The 24,895-nt window shown below is 41.1% G+C and overlaps 1 protein-coding gene across 2 annotated transcripts in view; it reads right to left on the reverse strand.

Moving 5' to 3' along the window:
* Positions 1–24,895, reverse strand: part of CLMN (calmin) — a 77,631-nt gene that overhangs the window by 29,547 nt on the left and 23,189 nt on the right. Inside the window, exon 1 of one of the 2 annotated variants that reach the window (XM_074908600.1) lies at positions 880–944. The exons of the other annotated variant lie outside the window; for it this stretch is intronic. Coding sequence (XP_074764701.1) covers position 880 — 1 coding nt within the window. The 5' untranslated portion in view covers positions 881–944. Of the gene's footprint in view, positions 1–879; positions 945–24,895 lie in introns of those variants that run through there. 2 annotated transcript variants of the gene reach the window in all.

The following is a 24,895-nucleotide window of genomic DNA, read 5'->3' on the forward strand; positions in this document are numbered from 1 at the left end:
GTCCCACAGATGTGTCCTAAAGGACAACAGAATTTGGCAGAAATAGGCTCAGCCAAAGTATCTGCACCCAGTCAGTTTACAAATAATCACAAAGATATATATTCTGGTTTGTCAAATCTTATGGCAAAGGCAACTAATTTGTCACAGAGTAAAATTAGGCTAGTTCAAAAACCACTTGGGCAAATTGAAGGTTAAGCTGTTAATGAACAATGTTAACATTTGGCTGCTTCCCTTTGTGGCACTATTTCCTTCCCCACCCGCCTAGAAATTCCTCAGGTATTTACTGCTAATGCCATTTCTTCCTCCTTCAAATCTCCTCAAAGGTCACCACTGTTGCAATACCTACAAGAAGCCAATCCCCTAACAGCCTCTACGTTCAACAGCAAATTGGAGATAGCAATTATTAATTTGCTTTTAAATACTATTTATTTTGTTGTTGTAGAACCAGTTATGAATAACCCTCTGAGGCACACCACCATGGGGCTGGGCACATGAAGGAACTATGAAACGTGGAAGCTGATTTGAGTGGAACACTTGTCAGTGTGTAATTACACAGCTTCAGAAAACTGCTTGATTTGCATGTATGGATATTACTCCCAAAGCAAAGCAGAAGGTCACTTAAATTTGTTTCCAAAGCTATTAGCATTTCATCCAGGATATCATCATCAGATGACATTAAAACCTTCACAACAGGCCAAGCTGGCTTTTAGACCCACCTGCAACTTACCTTCAAGACATCTTGCTAACTGCTAGTTTTATAACACACAAAGCCAGCTTTCTTGTGTCTACCACAAGTTATAACCTCTATAGATAAAAGATATACCTGTTATTAACATTAAGCAAGTTTTCAAGCAGAAATGGTGGTGTTGGCCACCTAACTGTGAAAGAGGATGCTTTGACCCTTTTCTTCAGAGGCAATAACTTGCCAGTAGAATCATCCCACATCCACTTCATCCGTAATCAACGACAGCCACCAGCTCATAATGCGTATGGCTCTGGAGGTTAGATCAGGAGGAAATAGCACTTCTTATTACACAACAAAAGTATACAGGCAAATGTATGATATTTAAATACTACAACCTAACTACAAAATGAAACATGTGGTTCAGACAGCCTAAGTCTTGGGAAATGCAAATTCCTCTCCTTCTGCCTTCCTCACACCAAAACCCCAGTTCATACAGCCAAGCAATCAGTCAATCTCTAACAAACACACATGGAACAATCTACTTTTGAACTACCCAAGCTCCAGGACACTAAAATGAGAACTTGATTTTAAACTGGGCTTCATGGTATTTTTACAGTGTGACTCAGCCTGGGTATTTCTGATTAATACTGTTTTCCCTGCAAACTTCATGTTCATGTAGGAAGCCAGACCGACATCTCAGAAAACGGATTTTACCTAAAACTACTCATTTGCAGCCTGTAATGTTCCAAGTTTATGCTACTATGTCTCAAACACTGAAAAGTGTGTTTCCAAGACATGAAAGTCCATGTTGTTTTTACAGTTCATGACAAGGCAGCAATACCATTAGCTAAAGAGAACTTCTTAAGTTTTTGTTTTAATGAGGTGGTTGTATCTTTGCATAGACCCAGGCCAATGACACTGAGTAGCCAGATGAATTCTGGTGTAAGATCTACCTCAATAAGCTTCAATATACAGTGCAGCTGGGACACATGAATCCCAGAATGCTGTTCTACCCTTTTTTGCCTATAAAGTAGCAAGTAATTGCATATGTCATACAGGCAAATAAAGGTCATGCCATTAGTTACAATAAGTGGTCAGGCATTAGATACAGGATATCAACAGCTGTAAGGAAGCACAGATCCTGGTCCAGGAGACCTTTTACTGTTCAAACACAACATGTGGGACAAAGTTCAGATGAAAAGATAAAAAACAGGGCACATGCAAGCAACATATCTGCCATGGGAAGAATGATTAGAGGTGAGGTGTAACAAAAAAAAAAGGGAGGTGAGAAAGGGAGACTGGGTGGAGGGTAGCAACCGACAGTAGAATAAATGGAGAGTTTAAGATGAAAAGTGTAAAGTAGGGCAGGGAAAAGTACAATTAAATTTTCTACTTTTGCTTCATCTCAACTGAGTTACATTAAACACATTGAAGTATGAATGCTCAGAGACCTAATCTCTACGATGTATTTTCGCAAGAGGCTGAAAAAATAGCTCACAATATAAGACAACATGTAGGAAAACACATTCCTCCCCGGACTATATGGTGCAGTCCAGCTACAATGCTTAGTGAGTATTCAGTACTTAGAAGAAAATCTCCATATCTGTATTGAGTGTGAATTTTAATGGCATAAAGTATAAGGAATAATTTTATCCAAATTGCCCACAAAATCCATTTTATAAGCTTCTGAATTCCTGGGAATTGTTTATTTTCCTTGTGCTTAAGAAGCCCTCAAACAGCTTAGAAGATTAATACAAATTTTCTTTTTGATCTATACAGGGATTGAAGGCTTTGTTGTGTACCATATGCCAATTTGATGTAATTTGGAGCACATGAAATATTAAATCTTAAAAACTCTGGTTTTCTAAAGGAAACATTAACTACACTATATAACATGAGACTGCTCTCAAGTTACCTCCTATGAAATAGGGCCTCTAAGCCTTCCAGATGAAGTTGTTAAGTTAATTGTTTGTTGAAACTGACCCATTTATTAGGGTCCTTATTAAATTCCTATGGCAGGTGTTGAAAGCTTGAGGCTTTTTCATTCCATCAAAGTTGCAGTCTGAGTCTTACTGGTTCAGAATTCTTTAAAACTCAGGTTGGTGCTGCAGAACACAAACATCGCAGGATCACAGGCATTACATTTTCATTAGCTGCAGCTAAACAGGTTTCTTTTGGAGTTCAATGTCTGGTTATAGCAAAATATTTACTGCTGCAATTGGTATATTAGGATTACATACACCAGACAAACATTGCAGGATGAATATGAGATTTCTGAAAAACTCTTAGTGCTTCAATCCTCACAATGTCTGAGACAGATGTTCCTCTTACCAAAGCATTAGAAAGATGAATTTACTTGTAAATTCTACTGGGCTCTGGAAGAGAAATCCTACATAAAATATTACTATTAGAGCTGATCAAAATAGCTTCCAGATTTATTATTCCCCTTGAAAACTAATTTGGTAGTGGCAGATGGTGAAGATTCCCCTCCCTGTACCCTTCAATCACAAAGCAAACATCTTTCTTCTCATGACTTTTTATACACATGAAAAATGTTATGGAACAGATTAACAAGATTTCTCATTTACATACCAGAAATGTTCTTATGAATCAAAATTTGACAATTTTAAAAAAGATAAATACATTTCTGTTCTGAGCACTTTGAATGAAACAAACATCAGTGTTTACAGAGAAGGTTACTGGACCCAGCAAAGTAGTAATTAGGTTAAACTGAATGAGTTTCGAATTGATCTAACAAGCAATTTAAGAGATGATCGAGCAAGGTGTGTTCAGACTGTGCACACCACCTCTTGTTGTATATTGCTGTACAAGGAGCATAATACCTCTTTCCGTACATGAAAATAAACAGGATTTGCTGTTACCAGCAATGGCCATTAAAAGCAATGCACTTTTACAATGTCTTGGTTCAAGAGTTGCTCCTAGTCTGGGGTTCACTGTGTTCCAGTGCTGTTTGCTGCACTGGTACTGGTTTCTACAAATAGTTCACCTCTTGGGACTGTGATATTTCTTGGAGATATTTATGTCCCCAGCCCTGCAGTGGGCAAAATGTCCAACCCTTGCCAGAGTGTTGAACTCTGCTTCAAAGGGCAATGAAAATTAACTTCAATTTCAACCTCTTCTTGCACTTTTTCTACCTACTTGAGTATATCAGGTCTGATTTTCTTCACTTGCTTAAAAATAAAATCAGAAGTGCCCTTCCAAAGGTAACAAAATTATAGTCACTGCATTCAGCCAGGTACCAGTGAGACCTATCTTCTTGTTAGTTAGAGGAATGGCTCTTGAATCGAATTGACATCAGCATGGTTTTACTAGCACTAGCACAGTCGTTCCCCTCCCACATGGAGAAGAATGCCCCTTGCCTATACCAGTATCTGCACCAGTATCTATACTGCATTCCTAACTGAAGATCTCAGTGCTCATCCTGTAGCATCTAAGCAAAGAACATCTTCCCAAAGCCATCCTACTTCAACCAATTAAGGGCTAGTCACAAAGTCCAGTCTGTTTCATTTCCACTGCTCTGCACCTACCCTTAGTAGCTGTGGCAAACCTAGAAAGCCTAGACTGTGAAAATTTCCTTATTGTTTATGGTTTTTCCTTCCAGAGAGAAAAAAATTCTTTCTGGCTGATTAATTTTGTTGAGACATCAAAAGCTGAAATGCAGTAAGATATTCTGATTTACATGAGTTCTGACAACAGTGCTAAAGCCTGAATAATTTGAGATGAGCAAAGAAGCCCAACAAAATCCACACTATGTGTCAGGGTTGTTTCTTGACATTCAGAGTCAGATGAAAACTACAGCGTGCCCAGAGTCCCACTGTCAATTAATGGTTGGTGGTTAAGTGTACTTCTATGCATTTGAAAACATTGTAGCTGAATTTGTGCAAGTGCAAGAGACCGACAGCACACCCACTTCCAACAGGCAGCTTCCCGAGCTTCTTTACAGGAGTCAGTCTTTAACACAGAATTTGAACTCTTGCAATTAGTAACCATGACCTTCAAAAACTACAGGATGGTACAGAAGGGCTGAGGAGACATATCATCTTCTTTGGAATTTGGCTTTACCTGTGGAAAACTTGTACTTAGAAGACAGTAGTTTCATTTTCCAAAATCAGATAAGGAAATGCAACCACAATCATGGTAAGACAAAGAACTACCTTGCAGAAGCCGTAAAATCACAAAGAATTAACTGTTGGGGTGCCTGTGACTTCTGGATTTCTCTTTTCTGTTCCCCCCTTTGTCCCCAAACAACTCAGGGACATTACCAAGCCAGTACATTATCCAAACCCAGAAATGCTTATGAAGTCTTCTGAACAGGACACTGCAGCACTAGAAGAGATTCAACAGTAAAACTTAATTAATGTGCAGTACCGCAAAAACAGTATCAAAAGTCAGAAAGAGTAACCCACTGCGTGGCCCTCCAAAACCTAGTGGTATGCTCAAAAAGGAGAGCAGCCTCAGATGGGTCTCCCTAGTGAAAAACGTACAGAAACACACTGTGTTCTGCCTCTCTCCCACTTATCCATCCCTTTAATGTCCCTTATCATGGCCACTAAGCAGCAGAAGAAATAGCGAGGAGCATGGCAGTCAGATGAATATTAGAAACATACAGAAACACATGCTACTTTAAGAGCAAAAGATTGGAGATTTATGGAGATTAATATTAACTAGAACAAAACCCTGTGGCTTTGGAGGAATAAGTAGATGCTTTGTCCATTGTGGGCCAGACACGTGATCTGAAGTAGAGGGTATGACACTGTTCTTGGAGGAATGGAGAGGAAAACAAAACCAAAACCACAATGTAAGAGATGGGAGCTATGCTGTAAGGTCTGTTGTCACAGAACAAGGCAACTGCCATTTAAAAATGGATGAAGTTAGACCAAAATGGCTAAAAAGCTGAACTGAAGTAGAGGTCCTTTTTAAGATGCGTTATAAAATGCAAGAGCCTAGCAGTGGCCAGTGGATACTTCTGAGGAGTTGCCGTTTGTCTTAAATGACCTTCTAGGAGGTATGCTTCAAGAGAGTTACACCTGATTTCCAAGAAAAGGGTAGCTGCCGCTGAAGAAGTTACAGGCCAGACAGATCAAGGATGGCAAACTTCTGAGTGTTCAACTAAGTCAATCATGCAGCCTCCCCCACAAGACCTCTGTCCCCTCTCTAACCCTAACACAGGCTTTGTGGGCAGCACAGCAGAAAGCCTGGTCCCCTCTGCACACTGGTGAGTACAAGGAGCCATGAGTTGGATGTCCTGGGCATTACTGTCAGTATTGCTATCCAGCTGCCAAAAGCTAGCAGAGAAATTATTTTTCTGCATTCAGTAGCAGTCTTTTCCTTTGCTCTGGCAGACTTTGAAACAAGGCTATAACATGTGAAGATTGTTCAGAAATAGCATTGGCACAGCTTACCAATTAATCAAAACTAGAAGGTGTCAGACAAAATCTTGGACTGGGCTTGGATTGAGGCCTGCTGTGACACTCAGGATCCCAGTTCTTCCTAAGTCTCCCAGAATGTGGCAATGTAGCCCGCAAGTGACTGACTGAAGCTGTTTGATTTTTTTCAGCTGTATGCCTGAAGCCAGGTTTCAGCTAATCTGCCAGGATGAAAACCCAAGGAAAATAAATGTGTGTACAGATTCTCTTGTTTTGAGGATCCAACACTGAAATAGTACCATTTTATGGCATTAAACCAATGCCATCAAAAGACTAGAGCACAATGAGCTGTAGACACTGCATGCATCTTCAACACAGACCCTGTCATGCCTCCTGACTCTGTCATTAAATAGTTCACCTGTAACCTCCAGGACAACCACCACCTTTCTACTTCTCTATTTTTTGCAATTCTTTTCTAGAATTCAAACATGAACATGGCAGGAACCAGGAAAACTCATCATTTCTCGCTTCACAGCCCACAAGGAACATCTGCCCAGAAGAAGAAGCAAACATAAAAGGATTTGGACTTTAGTGCCAAGAAAATATTTGTGTTATTTATGGACATTTCCAGAAACAAAACATAGCAGAGATGCATTCCTCATGTAGAATATTACTCATAGCAAAACAATCTTCTGTCAAGCAAAAACCCGTTACTACATAGCTATACCCTATATTTGAACAGTACCTTCAACCTGATGAGCTCTGTGATCCTCCTTACCAGACTTTCACAACCTTGGGGACAAGACATATCATTATCTCCTGTTACAAAGGAGAAAATGGGAGCACCAAAAACTCCAGGGACTAATTACCGTGCAAGCAACAAGCCCTTCCTTTAATACACTCAGTGGTGCTCATATGGCATCACATCTTGCCAAAAGGCAAGTTTAAAAAAAAAGCTCATGGAAAGAACATGTACTTTGTTGCTCTGAACTGTGTTCAACATGCATAACGATCCCTCCTGAGATGGATTTAAGAGATATACTTCAAAACAGGACATAAGCCATTTTATTTGCTATGTTAGCTTGCACTCAGAAGAATGGTAATCAGGCATTCCAGAGAAAGGTGGACCTTCAAATATATGCCATAGTCCATAGCACAAGAGGAATAAAGACACTTTGGAAAGAGAGGGAGCTTCTGTCAGAGGGTCTGGCTTCTACAGCCCTTTGAATCAGTTCTATACTTTTATTTTTCTTTTATTGCCAATTAAAATTATTTTTTCCAAACTTCCCGGTGCTCTTGGCCACTCTCCAAGACTATTAGAGAGATGAAGACAAAGAACTGTTCAGTCACTGCAGCCTGCTTGGTGGGACTTCAAAGTTGCACCATGTGGAAGCGTAGTTTCACATACCCATTAACCCAGTACAGATCCACACTGCCACTAGCAGGCTTAGCAAACACTTTAGCCAGCACAAGGGAGGGCATCAAACAGCATTTTGGCAGCAGAGCTGGCCTACTGTGTACATCAGCCCTTGGCCTGAGAGCGCTTATATGTCTAAACACTATCACATTAGTTCACTCTTCCCCCATCACAGTGCTCTTGCACTGCCTTGCTTCTCTCAGCTCAAGCTCAAACAATAGGATTTTGATTAATGTGTATTCCTCACTTTTTTTTTAAATCCATTTGCCACATCAGATCATGAATGTTGTGCAATGGGAGTAACGCAGAGCATGAGGACTGACAGCATTCCTACTGCCATAGGAGTCAGAAGAGCTCTAATCAGTCAGCTACTGCCGTGTCTCTTCTTCCCACTCTGGCAGGCACACCTGCCAATTTGAGCACAGAGGACCGCTGGTATGTGCTGGATATGGTTAACAGGTGAATACATCCACCTTCCTCAGGCCTGCAGGTACTTACAGAGCTGGTATGTGCATACTCTCCAACAGGCAAATCACTATTCAGCCTTCCATTTTTCTTCATCTCTAGGATGAGACATGGATGGAAGAGGACAATGAGGACACTGCTGCTTTTGGGACTATACACTCCAGTTCCTTATGGCAACTCAGCTGGACAATCCAGCAAAATAGTAAAAAAACACCAAAAGCACCAGGAAGGCTCCATTGCACGCAGCCTCTGATGTCAGCAACACCTTATCAACACCACTGAGCTAGTACAAGCATGGACACTGAATTCTGGGTGACAGAGGATGTCAAGATGTTCTTTTCTCTAAGGTCGTGCCTATGTTTAGACCTAGAGACTTCAAAGCTGATTTAGTACTATTTGTATGAGACTTGTGTACAGTTCTTGTAAAAAACTCCACGTAACTCAGAGTCGTATCAGAGCCACGTCAGAGCCATTCTGTCTTTGCATGGGGATTTTAAGCTGAGAAGCTTTTGCAGATGGTCAAGGTCCTGTGCAACAATCAGTGCCTTGCCTTGCTCACACCATTCAGCAACTGCTTAGTCCTGAGAGCTTGGATTTAAGGTGAGGAGCTTAACTCTTGTGAACAGTTTCTACTCTTTACAGCTGTATGAAATGGCCTAAGGCAAACCAAACATCTCAGGAATATGAGACCTGACTCATGGATTTCAAGAGCCTGAGTTCATATATCCCCAATGTCTGTCATTTTGGGGTCATGGAAAGACATTATTAAGTATTCCAAGCACTCTGGCAGGCTTGTGCATGGCAATGAGCTTCATCAAAGCACTCACAGCACGCAGGGTACAAGCAAAGTCAGACAGAGAACTGAGTAATCATGACTAAAACATGATCATACAGTCAGTTCCCCTCAGGATTAGAAACACAATGAAATCTTCATAGAGAAAAAAAAAATCAGAAATGCAACTACCTGATTGCAGCCTCTTGCATGGCAACAGGGAAACTAAGTCTTTAAGCTACTTTGAAACTGAGGTATCATTAAAAAAAAAAAAAAAAAAAAAAGGACTCTTGATGCTAAACAGCATTTAGACTCTGCTACAACATACCGCTAGGAAGGTCGTGGATACCAGACTATGACCTCTATTAAAACCTACTATGTAGAAGATGGTAAGGAGAAGTCTTAAATGTCTGAAGGAATATCTTTCTGATATTGGGCAATTTTCCATGATCTCTGTGCTTCTCATCTTTAACAGTAGAATCATTCATGTTTTGAAAGGATGTTGAAATTAAATCCACAAACACTGACTGCAAGGCAGTCAGATACTTTGGTGACAAGTACATAGTTAGGCCCTAGTGTTTAGAAAATAAGCAATTCATAAGATGATTTCTGTGATGCATCTACCTAATAATATAACAATTGTTGATCAATAACAACACAGCCAAGAAAATAATGCCAACAGGACTTGATACAAGAGTGTGCCACTCTTGTTTTGTTTGCACCTGTATAAAATTTGACCCCAATGCAGTGAAATTGTGAAGACAGAAACACCTTTTACCTACTAACCCTGATACTGGAAGTAACCAAGGAGAAAAAGTTACAACTGAACTTCATTCAGCTAACCATTCTTCCCTTGCTCACCAACACTATCTTCATAAGTAAGTCTCCAGAAAAATTAGGATGGGAATTTTGTTTGGTGTAACTTTCTGTGGAAGAAAAAAATGAAACTTTTAATTATTATCTTTTAGATTATTTCTTCGATAATAATTATGACTGCAATTTAGTTGTAAGAATAGCTTTGAAAATATATTGTCTCTATTTCACTTTATTTCCACAGCTGCAGAATTATATTGTTTAACTTTTCTTTCTTAAGTAGATTTCCTTTGGCTTTAGCTCCCATTTAATAAAGTGACGAGTTTACTGAAAACAGCCTTCGCAGTTTCAGTGGATTAGTATGGTAAAGCCTAACTTGATTGAAAAATAACTTCACTCCATGTTGCTTTACTGCCAGTCAGCTCACACGATTGACGACAGCTGTGTCTGGCTGCCAGACCAGTTATTTCACTTTTTGTTTGTTTTCAAACGGTCAGCACTAGCAATACCAATACCATGCACACTCTTTATTTTCACATTCTGTGGTGTGTGCAGAGGAGGTGGGAACTATCTGACTGGAGACAGGTCGTCAGAAGAGGGCTTCTCCTGCTTTGCTGGAGATCAGCAGGTGATAAAAGCGAAGAAAGCAAGTATGGACCAAAGACTGCAATTATTATTGCAATTACAATTCTATGCCAGATGAAACATGTGGGTGGCAATTAAGTACAAAAAGCTTGTCAGTAATCTCTAAGAACATAATTTACTCAGGATTTGATGCTATGACACCACAACATGCTGCACACCTCTCCTGAGGTCTGGAGAGCCTTCATCCCCCACTCATCTCACATCCTGACTCTTCCTTGACACAAGTACCCACAGCTAAAGATAGGCATCAGGATTTAGACTTTATTTGTCTTCAAAAACAAACAGATTTAATCTGTAGTCCATTTTATTACAACATAAACAATAGTTACTCTGTTCTTTCAACACTGAAAAGGTTTCGTTTTATAGCTGGTTTACATGTTCATATTAAACCTCACATTTGTAAGCAAACAAAGACTCTTTGACATTAACAGATGAGGAGCAAGGACCATGGGTCTTTCAAACGCACAAGACAAACTTTATCTGCCCTCTCCTACCTTGGCCAGAAAACTGAAAAAAGAGATAAATGCTGACTTTTACAAATGCCAGCACTGGCTCATACGTCTCTGTTAGAGAAAGAATAACAGAGTGATTTACTTCTGTATCTGCTGAACATAGGATTTTAAAGCTTGATTGTATAATACCTTCCACTTATGTATTTCCAGACCACTCTCTCCATTAAAAAAAATAATAAATTAATTATACAATCTAGTATAGAAGTACAATTATACACAAAAGGACATATTTTTGTCACAGACAACATGGAAGCAAGAAAAAACTTTGAATTTCTGAATAAGTAAATTACAATTTACAAAAAAATGACAAAAAATATTTATACAGGTTCACAGTATTTGTGGTTTCAACAGAAACCTCCTAGGTAAAAACTTTGTGAGAGTGAACAGTCTACTAGAGAAGTTGCCTGGAAAGGAAGCTGCCAAAGGATTAAGAGATTAAACTACCTGGTTTCAGAAGGAAGAGCTAGTTAAAGGAAAAACTTTCAGCCCATATAAAGTGGCCCTTTTTCTCTGGATTTGTAGAAGCTTAATAAATTGATCTTCACAATTCAGGGGCAATAGTGAGAACTTATCACTATGCTGAAAAAAATCACAGTTAATTGACTTGTCTAATGTCACACAAGAAGCCAAATTACATCTTGAGCCTTGCTCTTGAGGTCACACCTTGCATGGTATGTAAGGATATGCTTAGAAAGTGCTGATTTGAATTCAATTGCTACGCAAGTGACAGATCTCTAAAGAGCAGCTTGTGTGGGCCCTTTTCTTCATGAAATCCACTGAGATACTGGACTCCATGGTTAAAATAGGTTTTACCATGCAGGTCTGAAACAGATAAATCTGGAGCAGAATGTACTTGCTATAAAAAGTACGGGGGGGGGGGGGGGGGGGGGGGGGGGAAGAAGTCTTCAAACTTATACATTTGTCCCAAGAGTCACATAAAATTTCATGTCTCAGGGTTGTCTTCAGGAGAAACTAATGTTTCCCTGGAAACATGTTTCTAAATACAGCTGCTGCACTCATGTCTTGTACTAACAGTTTGTTCCTCAAGTACAGAGACGGGCTAATCAGTGCTGAGTTAGTATCCCTGAAACTTGCCTGCTGTAGTCGGATCTCATAATTTTTCAGAATCCATCTACTTTTATTAACTGAGAGAGCAACAACAGTAACCTCCGGTCCAAGTTATTTCCAAAAGTCTGTGGATGCAAGTCCTCATGCATTAGGAGAAGCGCTAATGAATTTTTAATCTCTAGCATAAAAATAGAGATGCACTGCTGCTAAACACTCTTCAAATCTGAGACAGCAGGCACTTGAGCAGGCACTCCAAGAAAGGGACTGTTCCCTGACTTCGTACCATGCCTAGCACACTGGAGCACCAATCACTTATAAAAGAAGGATCCAGAGCTGCCCCAGCTAATCTATGATGAAATACACATTTCTGAGGAGTTCCCAGGAGCCAGTGGAGGAAATCTGTGAAGTCACCAATGGTGTTTGGTTCCAGGAGATGGCTTCTCTCCTTGCCCAAGCATTAGCCTTAGTTTCTTCAACAATAAAGCATAACTACTGGTGAATACTTCACTGTTAGAGTGCAAGAAGATGGAGCTGCATATTTCCAGCATCCCTTCTGGTTACCCTGTGTTGAACTTCTTGCCAATATCCACCTACAACTAGGAGGCAGCGCTGGTCCTGGCATGTTTCCTAACAAGATCTCCAAGTTGCAGTGGGTTTGGCAAAGTGTTTGCTGTTTTGTGTCTCCGCCTAGGAAGAGCCAGCTCTGAAAGAAGGTGGGTGGGTGATACCAGCCTTTGCCCCGTCTTATTTATGCCTTACCAGAACAGAGGTGCTGGAAGGCATCATGCTAATCTCTTGTGAATACCTACCTGGCAGATGGGATTTTTTGGTGACAAACAATTATTTTTTCTTTTGATACAAGAGAGCTGGCAAGAGAAAGATAGTTTGATCTGAAGAAAGGAAGACTTCAGATTTAAGACGGTATTTTTTTCTCTTTGTGTGAGGTCTGTCATGAGTGGCACTGAGAGAGACTAATTTGTTGTTGTGTCTCCAAGCAAAAGAACTAGGGAACATCAAATGAAAATATCAGGATGCAGGTTTATAAACAAAATTAAGGGAATCGCCTCTTCACACACAACATAGATGTGTTGTGGAAGTCCTCACAGCCATTCAACATGTTTAGTGAGGGCCTAAGGGGAGGCACATTCACAGAAGGGAAATCCACTCATGTTTATTAACTACAATGAACTCCTTTCTGGCTCTGGAAATCCCTGGTTTGCAAATGATTACAGACTAGATGAGGAAACTGTGAAAACTGCTTGCCCTATTCTTATACTAGGTACCCCCTTTTGGCCACTGTCTGATATTTGGCTAGACAGACCTCTGGTGTGTCTACATGGCCTCCAGTACATTCTCCTATCATGTATTACAGTGAACGAGTCAGCTGTGGGACAAGCCAGAAAGAAGCTGGGCTGAAGGCACTCTGTCATACGCCTAGGCTGAAGCAAAGATCACTTTGGATAAAAGGTCCTGGGAAGCAGAGAAGAAGTAAGAAACCTTTGTACTTTGATGCTTGTATAGCAATCCATGTGCTCGTGGGGAGGCAAGGAGTTTGGGTTTGGCTTTCTTTTTTACTATTGCCCACCGTCCAATCTACAGTAGGTCTTCCACCACTGCAGATAAGTAGATGACTGTTACCAATTCACATCAATTTACAGTCTTTGAGTGATCTAGGATGGCTCCACCTTTAGATGGACAGAAACATTTTTTTAAAAAAGGTAGAGAGGGGAAAGGACCTGGATAAGACAATCCTTTTGGCTACCTGTCCCAAAAGCTTTTCACTCACTTTTACTGGTAAAAAGTAACATGCCTTGTTAAAGCCAACTGCTTTAACAAATTACTTTATTAATTTAAAATGTATTACTCTATTTATAAAACAGTTGGCCTTGTTAAACCAGACATCTGTTAAAAAAACAGCCATGAAAAATTTCTGCAGTGTGTGTCTTACAGGGCGTAGCTATCACTAAACCCATGGGTGGGAGAGAAGTATTGGCATCCGAAGTTGGACACACACAGAAAAACCCCTACAGTAAGCGTAAGAACCAAAGTAAATAAACAGGTCTCCTGTCACACCCTGAAGGTTGCCACCACCCAGCACTTGCCAAGGAAAGCACATTGCAGATACAGGGCCCTTCCTTGCCAAGACAGAACTGCCACAATTACTCCCAGAAACAGGTCTAATACATCAGACTCCAGATCTCTATGGGAAACCAAAAGCCAGAAATAAAGTCAGGAAAGTGATACAAAATTATTCTCAGAGAGGTCACCACAGAGAATATTTTTAGTCTGCTTGATGTGAACTAGAATGCAAAGAGCAGTTACTTTCTCTTACCCTCATAGCAAGCACTATTTCACTAATGCCAACACTCTCTGGGGATTTATTTCTCCATCCCCTTGTAGATCTAGTTCAGCCTACCCCCTAACTGCATCTCAGAGATCAGAAAATGCCACTTTTGCCTACTTTGCCTTGAGCTGGCTGTATGAACACACCCCTCTTCGTCCTCTTCCTTCAAGAGGAGAGCTTCTTGTACTAAAGTGTAGGTTTGCTAAATAGCTAGGGATATGGAAAATGATGCTATTAAAGGTTTTCCTACCAATGTAATCACTTGACAGACAAGGTCACCACTGTATCTACTTGCTTTACAAAGGAAACATTACAATATCAACTGAGTGTTTTTAAAGAAACCTGCGGCCTCCAGGAGGGCCAGCACCTATGGTCCAATTTGCCTTCGGCCCATAAGAGCATCCTGGGATTTTGGAATAAACTCTGGGCAGATAAACTATCAGTCAAATATCAAGCTAAGAATCTGACTGATAAATTCTGCCAGTGTAGTGCTATTTGAGAATGTTCTTTCAATTTAAAGCATCACATTGCTGCCTCTGTTCTTTTCTGAGGGAAAGAAAAAAAAAGCAAACCCAAGAGTATTTCTTAACTGGTGTTTTTTCAGGAACTGCACCTGGAGCAAAAGAGAAGAACCCCACAGTTATCAAAAAGGACTCTGTTCTTACTGAGGAAGCAATTCAGACCCCAAGCGCTGCAACTACCCATCTCATGACCTACACGTAAAGTGCACATCCAAGCACTTTTTACACAAATCCACCTGCGCTGCACTCCCAAGGACATGTCCTTTTCGGTGTGTCTGCCACCACTTGAAGTTTCTTGGCTAGAACTTCTCAGGCTGTAGTCCTTAAACCTCAAATGATCTGCATCAGTCTGGACACACTCATCAGCAGTTTCTTAAGGCTTTGAGACTTTTTATCCACTTCAGACATGGAGGGACAGGGTGGATTATTTCATAACAAGGAATGCTCTTAGCAGTCCACATATTCTGGAGAAGACAGATTACAGTTCCACACATTGTAATAAGGATCAGTGAGAAGTCAGTGGCCAGTGTGGCACACCTGAATTTTCACGTGCAGTTTGGAAGCACCAACTCCTGCTTTTCCCTTAGATGCCCTCCTAGCTGTTGCTTCAAATTGTACATAAACATCCATGAAACTAAGTTAATGTCTGCAGCTGTCTGTTCTGAAGAAGTTCATAAGTGATATCAGGTGTTTCAGCTAGCTCTGCAAACCAGTATTCTCATTCCTGGTATAAAACAGTGAAACCCTCTGCCCTGAATAGAGTTGGTGGTGTGATTAATATCAGGCATATCAGTCCTCAGAAATGGGTAATTTCTGTCCTTTACTTTTTTAGACATTTTCATTTTAGACAGAAAAGTTTCTTCCTCATTATGAATTTACAGACCCAGTGAGACCTAATTCACCTATCTACATGTCTTCTGAGTGTCCCTTCATAGACGCATGACCCTGTGCTCCGCATCACTACTGTCAGCGTCCCAGATTACCATCCCAGATTTGTACTCTCTTGCCAATTCTCCTCAAAACTGCAGAAAAAAAAAATCACTCCTAACCCAGTTCTGTTGAAATGATCCCCATTTGCTAAGCCACCTGTGCAACCACAGTGGCCAAGCCATGACAGGAGGTCCCAAGCAGACAGCAGGGCGACAAGGTGGAGCCCAGAAGCAGCAATGCCATGGCCAGGGCATCACGTCTGCCCAGGGCCGAGTTCCCCAGACCCTACAGACACCCCCTGCTGCCCTGCAGGGATTTCTGCCAGCCTGGGACACATGTGGTGCTGCCTTCCCTCCCTCCTTCCCTTTCTCACCTCCACCTGCAATGAGGAGTTTTACTTCATACTTTGCGTGCTACTGTCTAAAATACACACAGTGGATAAGATGCTGCTTCTTCTGTCTTTGTTAATCTCTTTGAGCTCCTTTAATTGCAGCCTGGAAGCTTTTTCCACACTAGTGGCTGGTATTATTTTATCCTTTCCCTGAAGAGTTCAGCTGCCTTTGCTATTTACAGGCATTTCTCTAGGGTCGAATTTCAATTTTTCCTGGGATATAAAGTCACATGTTCCACAGATTATCCCACCATCCATCCCTCTTCTGCTTCTTGAATGAAGTCACAAAAAAACAGTCTGCATATTTCTCTCTCCCCAAAAAGTACATTCTATCCCATTAAAAATTGACACAACGTATACTTCAAACAGCAGAAAGAAATACTGCAGATTTACCAGCTTGTCATCTGCTCCACCAATCTATCACTAGACAATAAAAGTAATGCTTTTCAATTCTTTTTTTTTTTTTTTCCTATGATCCTCTCTGCACTCAGGCTCTTGCTTCCATGTGCACACAAGCATTTTTTACCAAGAAGCTCCTTTTTCCAAATATTTTCTGACAGATGTATAGTCTTTCTACTTATAGTTACTTTGCTTTCTCTTTCTGTTCCTTATTTGCTAAATTGACAACTTCAACTCTATTACACATACCAAGTACCAGAAAAGACAACATTTCAGAAAAGATCAGAAAAGGCTGGTTTCAGAAAGACCTGGGCTAATCCCAAGACCGCCTGTAGAAGCATTGCAAGGATACTACTTGTATCTCACTGAATGCACACAGACTCTTGCTGGTGCTTTCCAAACTCCTCCCCTCCATAACCTGTGATTCTTCCCTGAAGTTGAACGCAAATGGCTCCATCTTGCTTTTTAGCAGTTCTTGTGGTTCCTCATAGACATACTACTTCTCTGGCTGTTTCTCCAGGTTTGATAATTTGACCCCCAGCAGGAACATCCCTTTACACCATTGTGACAAAAAATCATCTCTTTTTATTCAAAGGCAAGGAAAAACTGTAGATGCAAATCACAAGCATTTTATATTTCATTTTTTCTCCATACGTATGAAAAGCAGAGAGAAAAGCAAGCACATCAGACCAGCATTGTAAATAATTCAGGAACATGAAAGGTTCATCTACAGAAGCATCCACAGATACATCGTTATGTTTTAAACTGCTTTCAGTTTAAATTTTTTCTACAATTACAAAACAGCTATGTCTGCCACTTCCTTTTAACAGCATCACTCTCATCAGTAAGTACATTATTCTTCAGCTGACTAAATGCTATTTATTAAGATTTCCAAAAGGAGCACTGACTCCTGTTGTATAATTTGAGTACAACTCCTTATTAAGATTAATCAGTAGCTCAGAGTTTGTGGAAAGTGTTAAAGTGTGATGCATCAAACAGAGCCACACAATTGCAAAGTGATGGAAAATAACACTTTCCAGGCCAAAAGGATTCTGAGTGAAAGGAAGGATGAGAGAAAAGGAAAGATTTATGCACATTATTAAGTATTTATCAGTCTCCAGATCATCTTTGTATTGGTGTCAGCATCTCAGATACTTTTGTACCTCCAAAGGAGGACTATCCAATCCAAATGCAGTTTACTGAAGCTGCAAGTTTTGGTTAAAGTCATGCTGCGTTGCAGATTGGGTTTGGTTTTTTAATGCAAAGTCTACTGAGTTTTACTGAATCATAAGAAATTTAAATATCTTTGTTAGTTTGTTCTCCTCACCTTTCAGAAGAAGCTTTTTTATTACAAAATCCAAAATCTAATCCTGCTAGTTGCAAAATATCTTTAAACAGTGAGTAGGATATAAGCCCTGCAGCCATACTGGCAGAAAGACACCTTAGACTCCTCTCCTGGCACAGAAGCAGGAAAAGAATGAGATAAGAAGGTGCCACAGGGAGACTCCATGGGAAAGGACAGATATCCTGGTGCACCTCTGGAGCCTGAAGCATTATTTGGAGATTTCAGGTCACCTACATGTTAGAAGCCTAAACAATAGACCTGTTGTTTAACAAACTGTTGAAATGACTCAATGGGTATTTCTTTAGTAAGCCGCCAGTGTCTTCTGGACATGTTTTTTTAATAGGATAACTTCCATCATTTTTTATTCCTCTGCCAGCTTAGTTTTTATGCTGCATTCTGCAACAGCTGAAGTATTTGCTTAATGCTTTTGGAAAAACGTACCTCTACCCTTAAAAAAATGTCATTTTAAAAAATATTTATTGATGTTCCAAGACACGTGACAAGAAAAGCTATTAGAGACAGTCTGATTTTTCCCCAAATGCATTCAATTTCTATTTTTCACAGTAATTTGGGTCCCAAATGTAGGTTTTATAATTTTTCCAGAAAATCATTCAAAAACGCTGGGTTGAGGCTTGTTTCCTTAGCCAAGGCTTTGCCTCCTAAAAGCTTTGCAAAGCAAAGTCAATTTTGAGTTCATTTTCATTATCTTCAGAGATAAACATAGTAACTTAATAGCATAAGCAGCAAAGAACAACATTGTAGTTCAATAGTACAGTAAATCTATCCTCAAGCTTGTAGAACCAGATATTTTTTTTTAAGCCCACATCATACAAAATGCTGAACTTATGTAAATTTAACCTAGAAGCTTTATTACTTAAAACAAGTTTACAAGTTAACTTTGTACCACCAAGTTTTAGACCACATCAGTTATTACCTGGTCTCCTGCAGCTGGCACGTAAGCATAGAGCTGCCACACTCCTCATGGCATGTTTTGGTGACTTCAGCAGAGAAGTAACTGAGCCCACGTGTGATCCATCACCTCTGTGTTACGTTATTGTACAGTAACAACATATATTCAATATTAACAGCTATGGGCTCGGTAGCGCTAAAATAACCTCTGGTTTTACTGAGGGGTGCATTAAGAAGCACTTCCTGTGTGAGTTAGGCTGTCACGCATTAGCCTGTGCACCATGTCCTGGCATCAAACAGAAGGGAAAAATTTAATGTCATGTCCTGGTTCACCTTGTATTTTAGCACAGCCAGTTGAGATCCATCTCAGGACAGCCTCAAACCTCCTTTGATACTCAGTAAGGATATTTGAACACAGAGCAAGAAGAGCAGATTCTGCCTGTCCCACTTTGCCCTCAATTCCTTGCCAGTGAAGGTCTGGAAGTAAACTAAAGCCCTTGTAACTGTAAATATACTGGCTAGGAAGAGCCTGGATCAGAGCTTATTCACAAGGGACGGGGTACTCTCATGGAAGGCAGTGAGAAACAGTCTTCAAAAGCAAAGATGTTTTATCTACTACTTTTAATAGAAATATCATATTTGAATAGGTCTATGACTCAGTCACATGTCATTCATTATTACCTGGTCTTGGAAACAGTGGTTGCAACTAAAACATTAAACTATCTCTCTAACTTAGAAATGTTAATGTAGATGGATTCAAATCTTCATCCTGGGAAGCAATCAAAAGCAGAAGCGGAGAAATAACTGCCTACCACAGGCTTCATCAGCCACATAATATGTATCTCATTTCAGAACTGCAAGTCTGCAATACCAATCAGGCATCTCATCAGTAGGAAAAGACCCAACAGAATGACGATTTGCTTTCTTTTTCGTTCTTTAGTACTACATGCCTGAAGTCGATGTGTAGTGCCACATCTGTTTCTCTCCACCTTTATCACGGATTCATAGTTTGCATACCTGACAAGGGCATGCAGATAGCCCTTGCGCAGAGATTTGCTTAATGTTCTCCAGCAGTTCACAAACTTAAATGACCCGCACAAAGTGAGAGATAGGGAAAAGCGGTCTAAATCCTTCTGTGACTCTATGGGAAACCAGATGCGGGATTTGATGCCAGCTAAAATTAATGTGGTGGGCAAAAGGGTTTATTTTAACTTGGTCACTCGATCCAATTCACTGCACAGTCACACAAATACTTGTGCCTGTATGAGCCAAGGGGGAAAAGGGTGTGTTATAGCTCTGCCTGTCTTGGCAGCAGCCCTGGCTTATTTCTATTTAAACTGTATGTAAAAGTATGTCTTAATAGCCCTTGAGCCATTTTATTTAGTCTCCTGAGTCACACATACATCATACAGATTTTTGCTGCTGTCCAGACTGGAGACACTTCATAAACAGAGCATGAGTCCTCACAGAGGATGGAAAATCATGATATGTCTAATCAGTGATCCCATGGCTGTATATAATGATTGTATTTTCAGAAATATTTGTAGTCCAGTAGTTAGAGCAGAGGATTGCTGAGATATGCCACCAACATGAGAAGCAAACAAATTTGTCTTCATGTCCTAGTGTCACCAACTTTCAGAAGCACTTCATAAAGTTTCAGGATGAGAGCTAATCTTTTGATTGCTGGTCTATAAAAAAAATCTTGAGATTCTTAAAAGCATTTAAAAATGTAACATATTGCTGTGATACAAACCAAGTAAGTGTAATTGTATGTTAACAGCGTGGCTGCCCATTCTCTCTGTATTTGCAGGGCTGCTCCAAAGCAGCATGCTTGCACTACAAGAGAAGTTCTTAAGAGTTCATTCATTTTCTCTCTCCCTTCTGTCCCTAATCCTTACCTCTACCTATCCTGTGATAAGCCACAGAATAAAGTATACATACTGTTGATTTAGAACAGTTAAATTACACATTTTGTTAGCTGCTCATCCCAATGCTACTCCCAATGATGTAAATGGAGGAACTTGTTTTGCACAAGTGGCTGAAGACATAAGGATCAAGCACCACCTTCTTCCCTGCCTTCTTTGCATTTACCATTCCTACCCCCCCGTTTTGCTGGTGCTGATATCCCCATTCAGTCTTTGATCCTGTCTGTAATCTTGATACACAGTTATCTGTTTCTCTTCCCTTCTCTGCTGGTTCTTTCCGTGTCAAGGCAAGATAAAGTGGCACAGATCTACAGAGGTAGTTCCCTTCCTTACCAGACAAGTTACAAAACCAGAACAGTGCATAACCCATTTCTGATGCTGCTCTGAGATAGCTGTGGTTAGAGAAGCGTTACACATACCCAGTCACTCCAGCTATAACATTTCAGGTCAGGACAAAATGAACAAAATGCCCCTCAGGCATCTGCATTACACTGCCCAAAGGCAGCAGCTGATGCACCATCTCAGGAGGCCTGAGAGCAGGATTCAGTCCCTGCTCATGCATTAAATATCAGAATCACAAGGGGCTGCTACCTTCTAAATCCAGATAACCATAAAAGGATCCTCTATATTGGTTATTTCATATCTGAAGGAGTTAATAATTAAAAGGCAGTAGGTGTTCTGCACAGAACTAAATCTTCAGGAGCAGAACATGTAACAGATCAAGACTTTCATATATAAGAAAAAGCTTAGAAGAGTCAAAGATCAGTCACTCGGACATATGCAGAGCAGGTTGACAGCACAGTTTGGACATGCAAAGCACACACCACTGGTCCTGGGTCACTGACTCTCAGATGGGCAACACGTTCATCTCGCAAGCACATCTCTGCCTTGTGCAGGACTCACACAATTGTCCTGTTTTCCTCACGATGGTGGCATGTTATAGCCAGATGAAGATTACCTCTTTTTCAGCTTAATTTTACAAGCCGCTCCAGGATGAAACGTGCCACATGGTTAAACAAGAGCTGTACTCAGGGTGTGGGATTTGACTTGCATTAGCTGCAAGATGCCACATCAGTGGAAATGAAACAATAAACTTATCTTGTTCCAATGACTTAATGCTGCACAAACAGAAGCTGCCTAAATATAGACCATGCCTGCAAATTCACTTTCCATATGTGAAGCCTACTAAAATCCCTGCTCTTACTGAACCTACAAAGCTTGCTGCTAGCTGCCATCCATGGCAGCCCCTCCAAGGGGGCTCAGTGCTGCCAGCTCTGCCAGGGCTCACTGAGATCAGCTGGGCACACACAGCATGATCCACACCTACACAGGCAGGACAAGAGGTGGAACAAATGCTTCTCTGCTCCAGAAATCTGTGTTACAGCTCGGTGACAGGGGCTGGCTCTGCTGCCCACAGACACATGCAAGGTCTGTAGTAGAGCCGGCAGCTGCGCTTTCCTCCTTAAACAGCCTAACAGCTTTGAAGTGACAGTGGCACAATCAGAAGTCCTCTTATCCTTATTAGTGGGAGGAAAAACACTATGGATTATACTTCAGGCTAAGAGATGGATCTATCATTTGAGGCAAGGACATGAAAATGAGAAAAAAAAAAAATCAGAGACCAGCTTTTGAAGACAACATATCTTTGAATACTCAGCTTACTAAACTGAACTAAAACACCTGAAGACAGATCATGGAAGAGTCCCCTGTCCACATCCACTTACAGTGAGTCCTCGCTACTGTAGGATGAAGCGTTAGTGTCAGTCACAAACAATATTCTCCAAGGAGCAATCACACCGCAGGTGAATTTTGCTGGCTGTGGGAACGGCAGCCCGAGGGGCAGTGTGCTGAGCAGGCACTGGGATCAGGTGCACATCTGGGCCTCTGGAAAGAAATTCCTGAGCACCTGCAACATTGCATTTCTTCTAAACAGTTCTGTAACATCACTAAGATTAGGTGGCATAAAAATTATTTGTATTTCCCCCATCAGTTATTTTTAAAAGCTGGGCTTATTTTAGACAAAGAGAAGTCATTGTTTTAACAATTGGTAATTATCCATTAACATTTTTCCTGCCTTAGTATACTAGTATTTTTTTCAGGTCTCATTTGGATCTGCAAACAGGCAGAGTTCAAGAACAGCGTGAAAACACAGACCATGCAAATGCACATTGGGTCATTCCTCTTGCAGTCATAGGCATGCTGGATGGAAGGAACCTCTGGAAGCCCCTATCCCACGATATATTTTCCTAGGATGTGCTCTAGTCATCTTACTATCTTTGTAGTCCTCCACTAGACCCTCTCCACATGCCTCTTGACCTGGGGTGGGGAGCAAAACTGAAAACAGCACTCCAGCTGTGGCCTCCCCAGTAACCAAGTTGTAACCTCCCACAATCTGCTGGCAGTGACCTTCTCAATGTAGCCTAGTAGAGGGTTTGCCTTATTCTCAATCAGGGCGCACTGCTGGGTTGTTTGCAACTTTACTATCTACTGGCATCTTTTGGCATCCACGGTAATACCCACATCCATATCAGCTAGGCTGCAAGTCATACAGTCACTTCCCAGCCTCTACCAATGCAAGGGGTTGATCTGGCCAAGGCGCAGACGGTTTTGCTTTTTCTTACTGAACTCCACCAGCTTCATGTTGGCCTAGTCCCCAGGTTTATCCCTCTGGATTTAGGTTCTACCATTTGCCATATCTGTTCCTCCCCCTAAATCCGTGCCATCAACACATCTGGGGAAGGCACACTCTGTGTCTTCACCAGCCTCCTGACAACAGTGTTGAGAAACATGGACACCAGCATTGAGCCCTGACTACTCTGCTCACTACCTGAAGCCAGCTGGATGTCAGCCCTTTGATCTCCTGGAATCCAGCCAAAGGTGGTCCCGTCAGTTTTCAACCTGGTTAACAATCTGTTCCACCAGATTGTGTCTGCAGTCTCAGAAAGGTCATTTCCCACTGGCAGAATTTGGCAGCTTCAAATCTTTCCTACACTGGCAAGGATGAAAATACACAGATGGAAAGAGAAGCCATGATATCTCTGAAGTAAATTTTTCAAGTCCAAAACAACCTGCGACCTAACATTGCAGAGGTCAGCACTGAACTGTATCATGAATTTATCAGCACAAGAACAGCAGTCTGTATGGCCTTTAGCGTACAGAAAAAGGATGTTGTTGTTCACAGATGAAATCGAAATCCAACAGAAATTCAGGTGCATTTTAGGCACAACTTGCAAGAATTAAGTTGAGTAATTCCCAGTGTCAATGGCTGCCATTTAAGCTTTACTAACAAGACCAAAGAACATCTTTTCTTTACTGAGGCCTTGTTAACAGTTAACAAAATCACGCTTTCAAAAAGATCACAGCCCTTGTAGAAAGAGATTTTATAGCTGCAGAGAAGCCACTAAAAAGAATAATTATCACACGATCCAAAATTGAAGTAAAAAATGGTAGCAAAAACACACTGACTGACTCCAGTGAGAACTGGGTGTTCAGATGAAGAGATTACCACTTTGGGTGTACGTACACAAATTAGCAATTAGGGGTAATTGCTTTCAGCTGCATTTTGCTGTTTAAAAAAAATTAATAACTTGTAATTAACACTAATTTAAGGACAGATGAAAGCCCATGTTGGTGCTGAGAGGAGACATGCCTGACAGAAAACAGCTACCTAAAATGCAGCTCTGGTGGTATCAGCTAGAATATTTCTGCCATGTTCCCAAACCAAAATTACAACAGCTTTAATCTCTCTGTCTTCTCAGGCACTTCCTCCCATTAATCTTTCCCTTTGCCCATGGTCAGATCCTCAACAAAGGTACAAGAGAGGAAGAAACTCATTGTGCTTCCTACTACTCTGCACATGCTGCCAAATACCAGCCAGACGCTACTCCTTGGTGTCCACCCACAGCCTCACATCACAGCACAGGACCTGCTGTCCTCATGTTAGCTGCACGACTGAACTTGGAGCAGAAGCCTGTGAAACACACTGCCCTGCGATACATGCTCTTCTACGGATATATGAAAAGAGATAACATATCCAGACACAAGATTAAAATGAGTTTGCTGGAAGACTTCCTGGCCATTTCACGTAATCTGCCCTGACGTTTCCTTCCTTGAAACAAAACCCATCCCGTTCCGGGCAGCCATGGTTGTGTTCTCCGTGCATCGCTGTGCGAGGCAAGCCCATGCACATGCTGCACGATGGGCAGGGCAGCCATTCGGTTGGTTGTATCCAGGTGAACCTCCAGTTGTATTACAAGGAGGCAAACCAGCGAAGTGCCGGGGCGATGTGCGGGAAGCTACTTGGCTATCACAGAAGCGTGGCGCTGTGGCTCTCCTGGGGTCAGTGATGAGGTACAGGACATGTGGCA

This window comes from Athene noctua, chromosome 6, assembly GCF_965140245.1.
Source record: "Athene noctua chromosome 6, bAthNoc1.hap1.1, whole genome shotgun sequence".
Taxonomy (NCBI): Eukaryota; Metazoa; Chordata; class Aves; order Strigiformes; family Strigidae; genus Athene; species Athene noctua.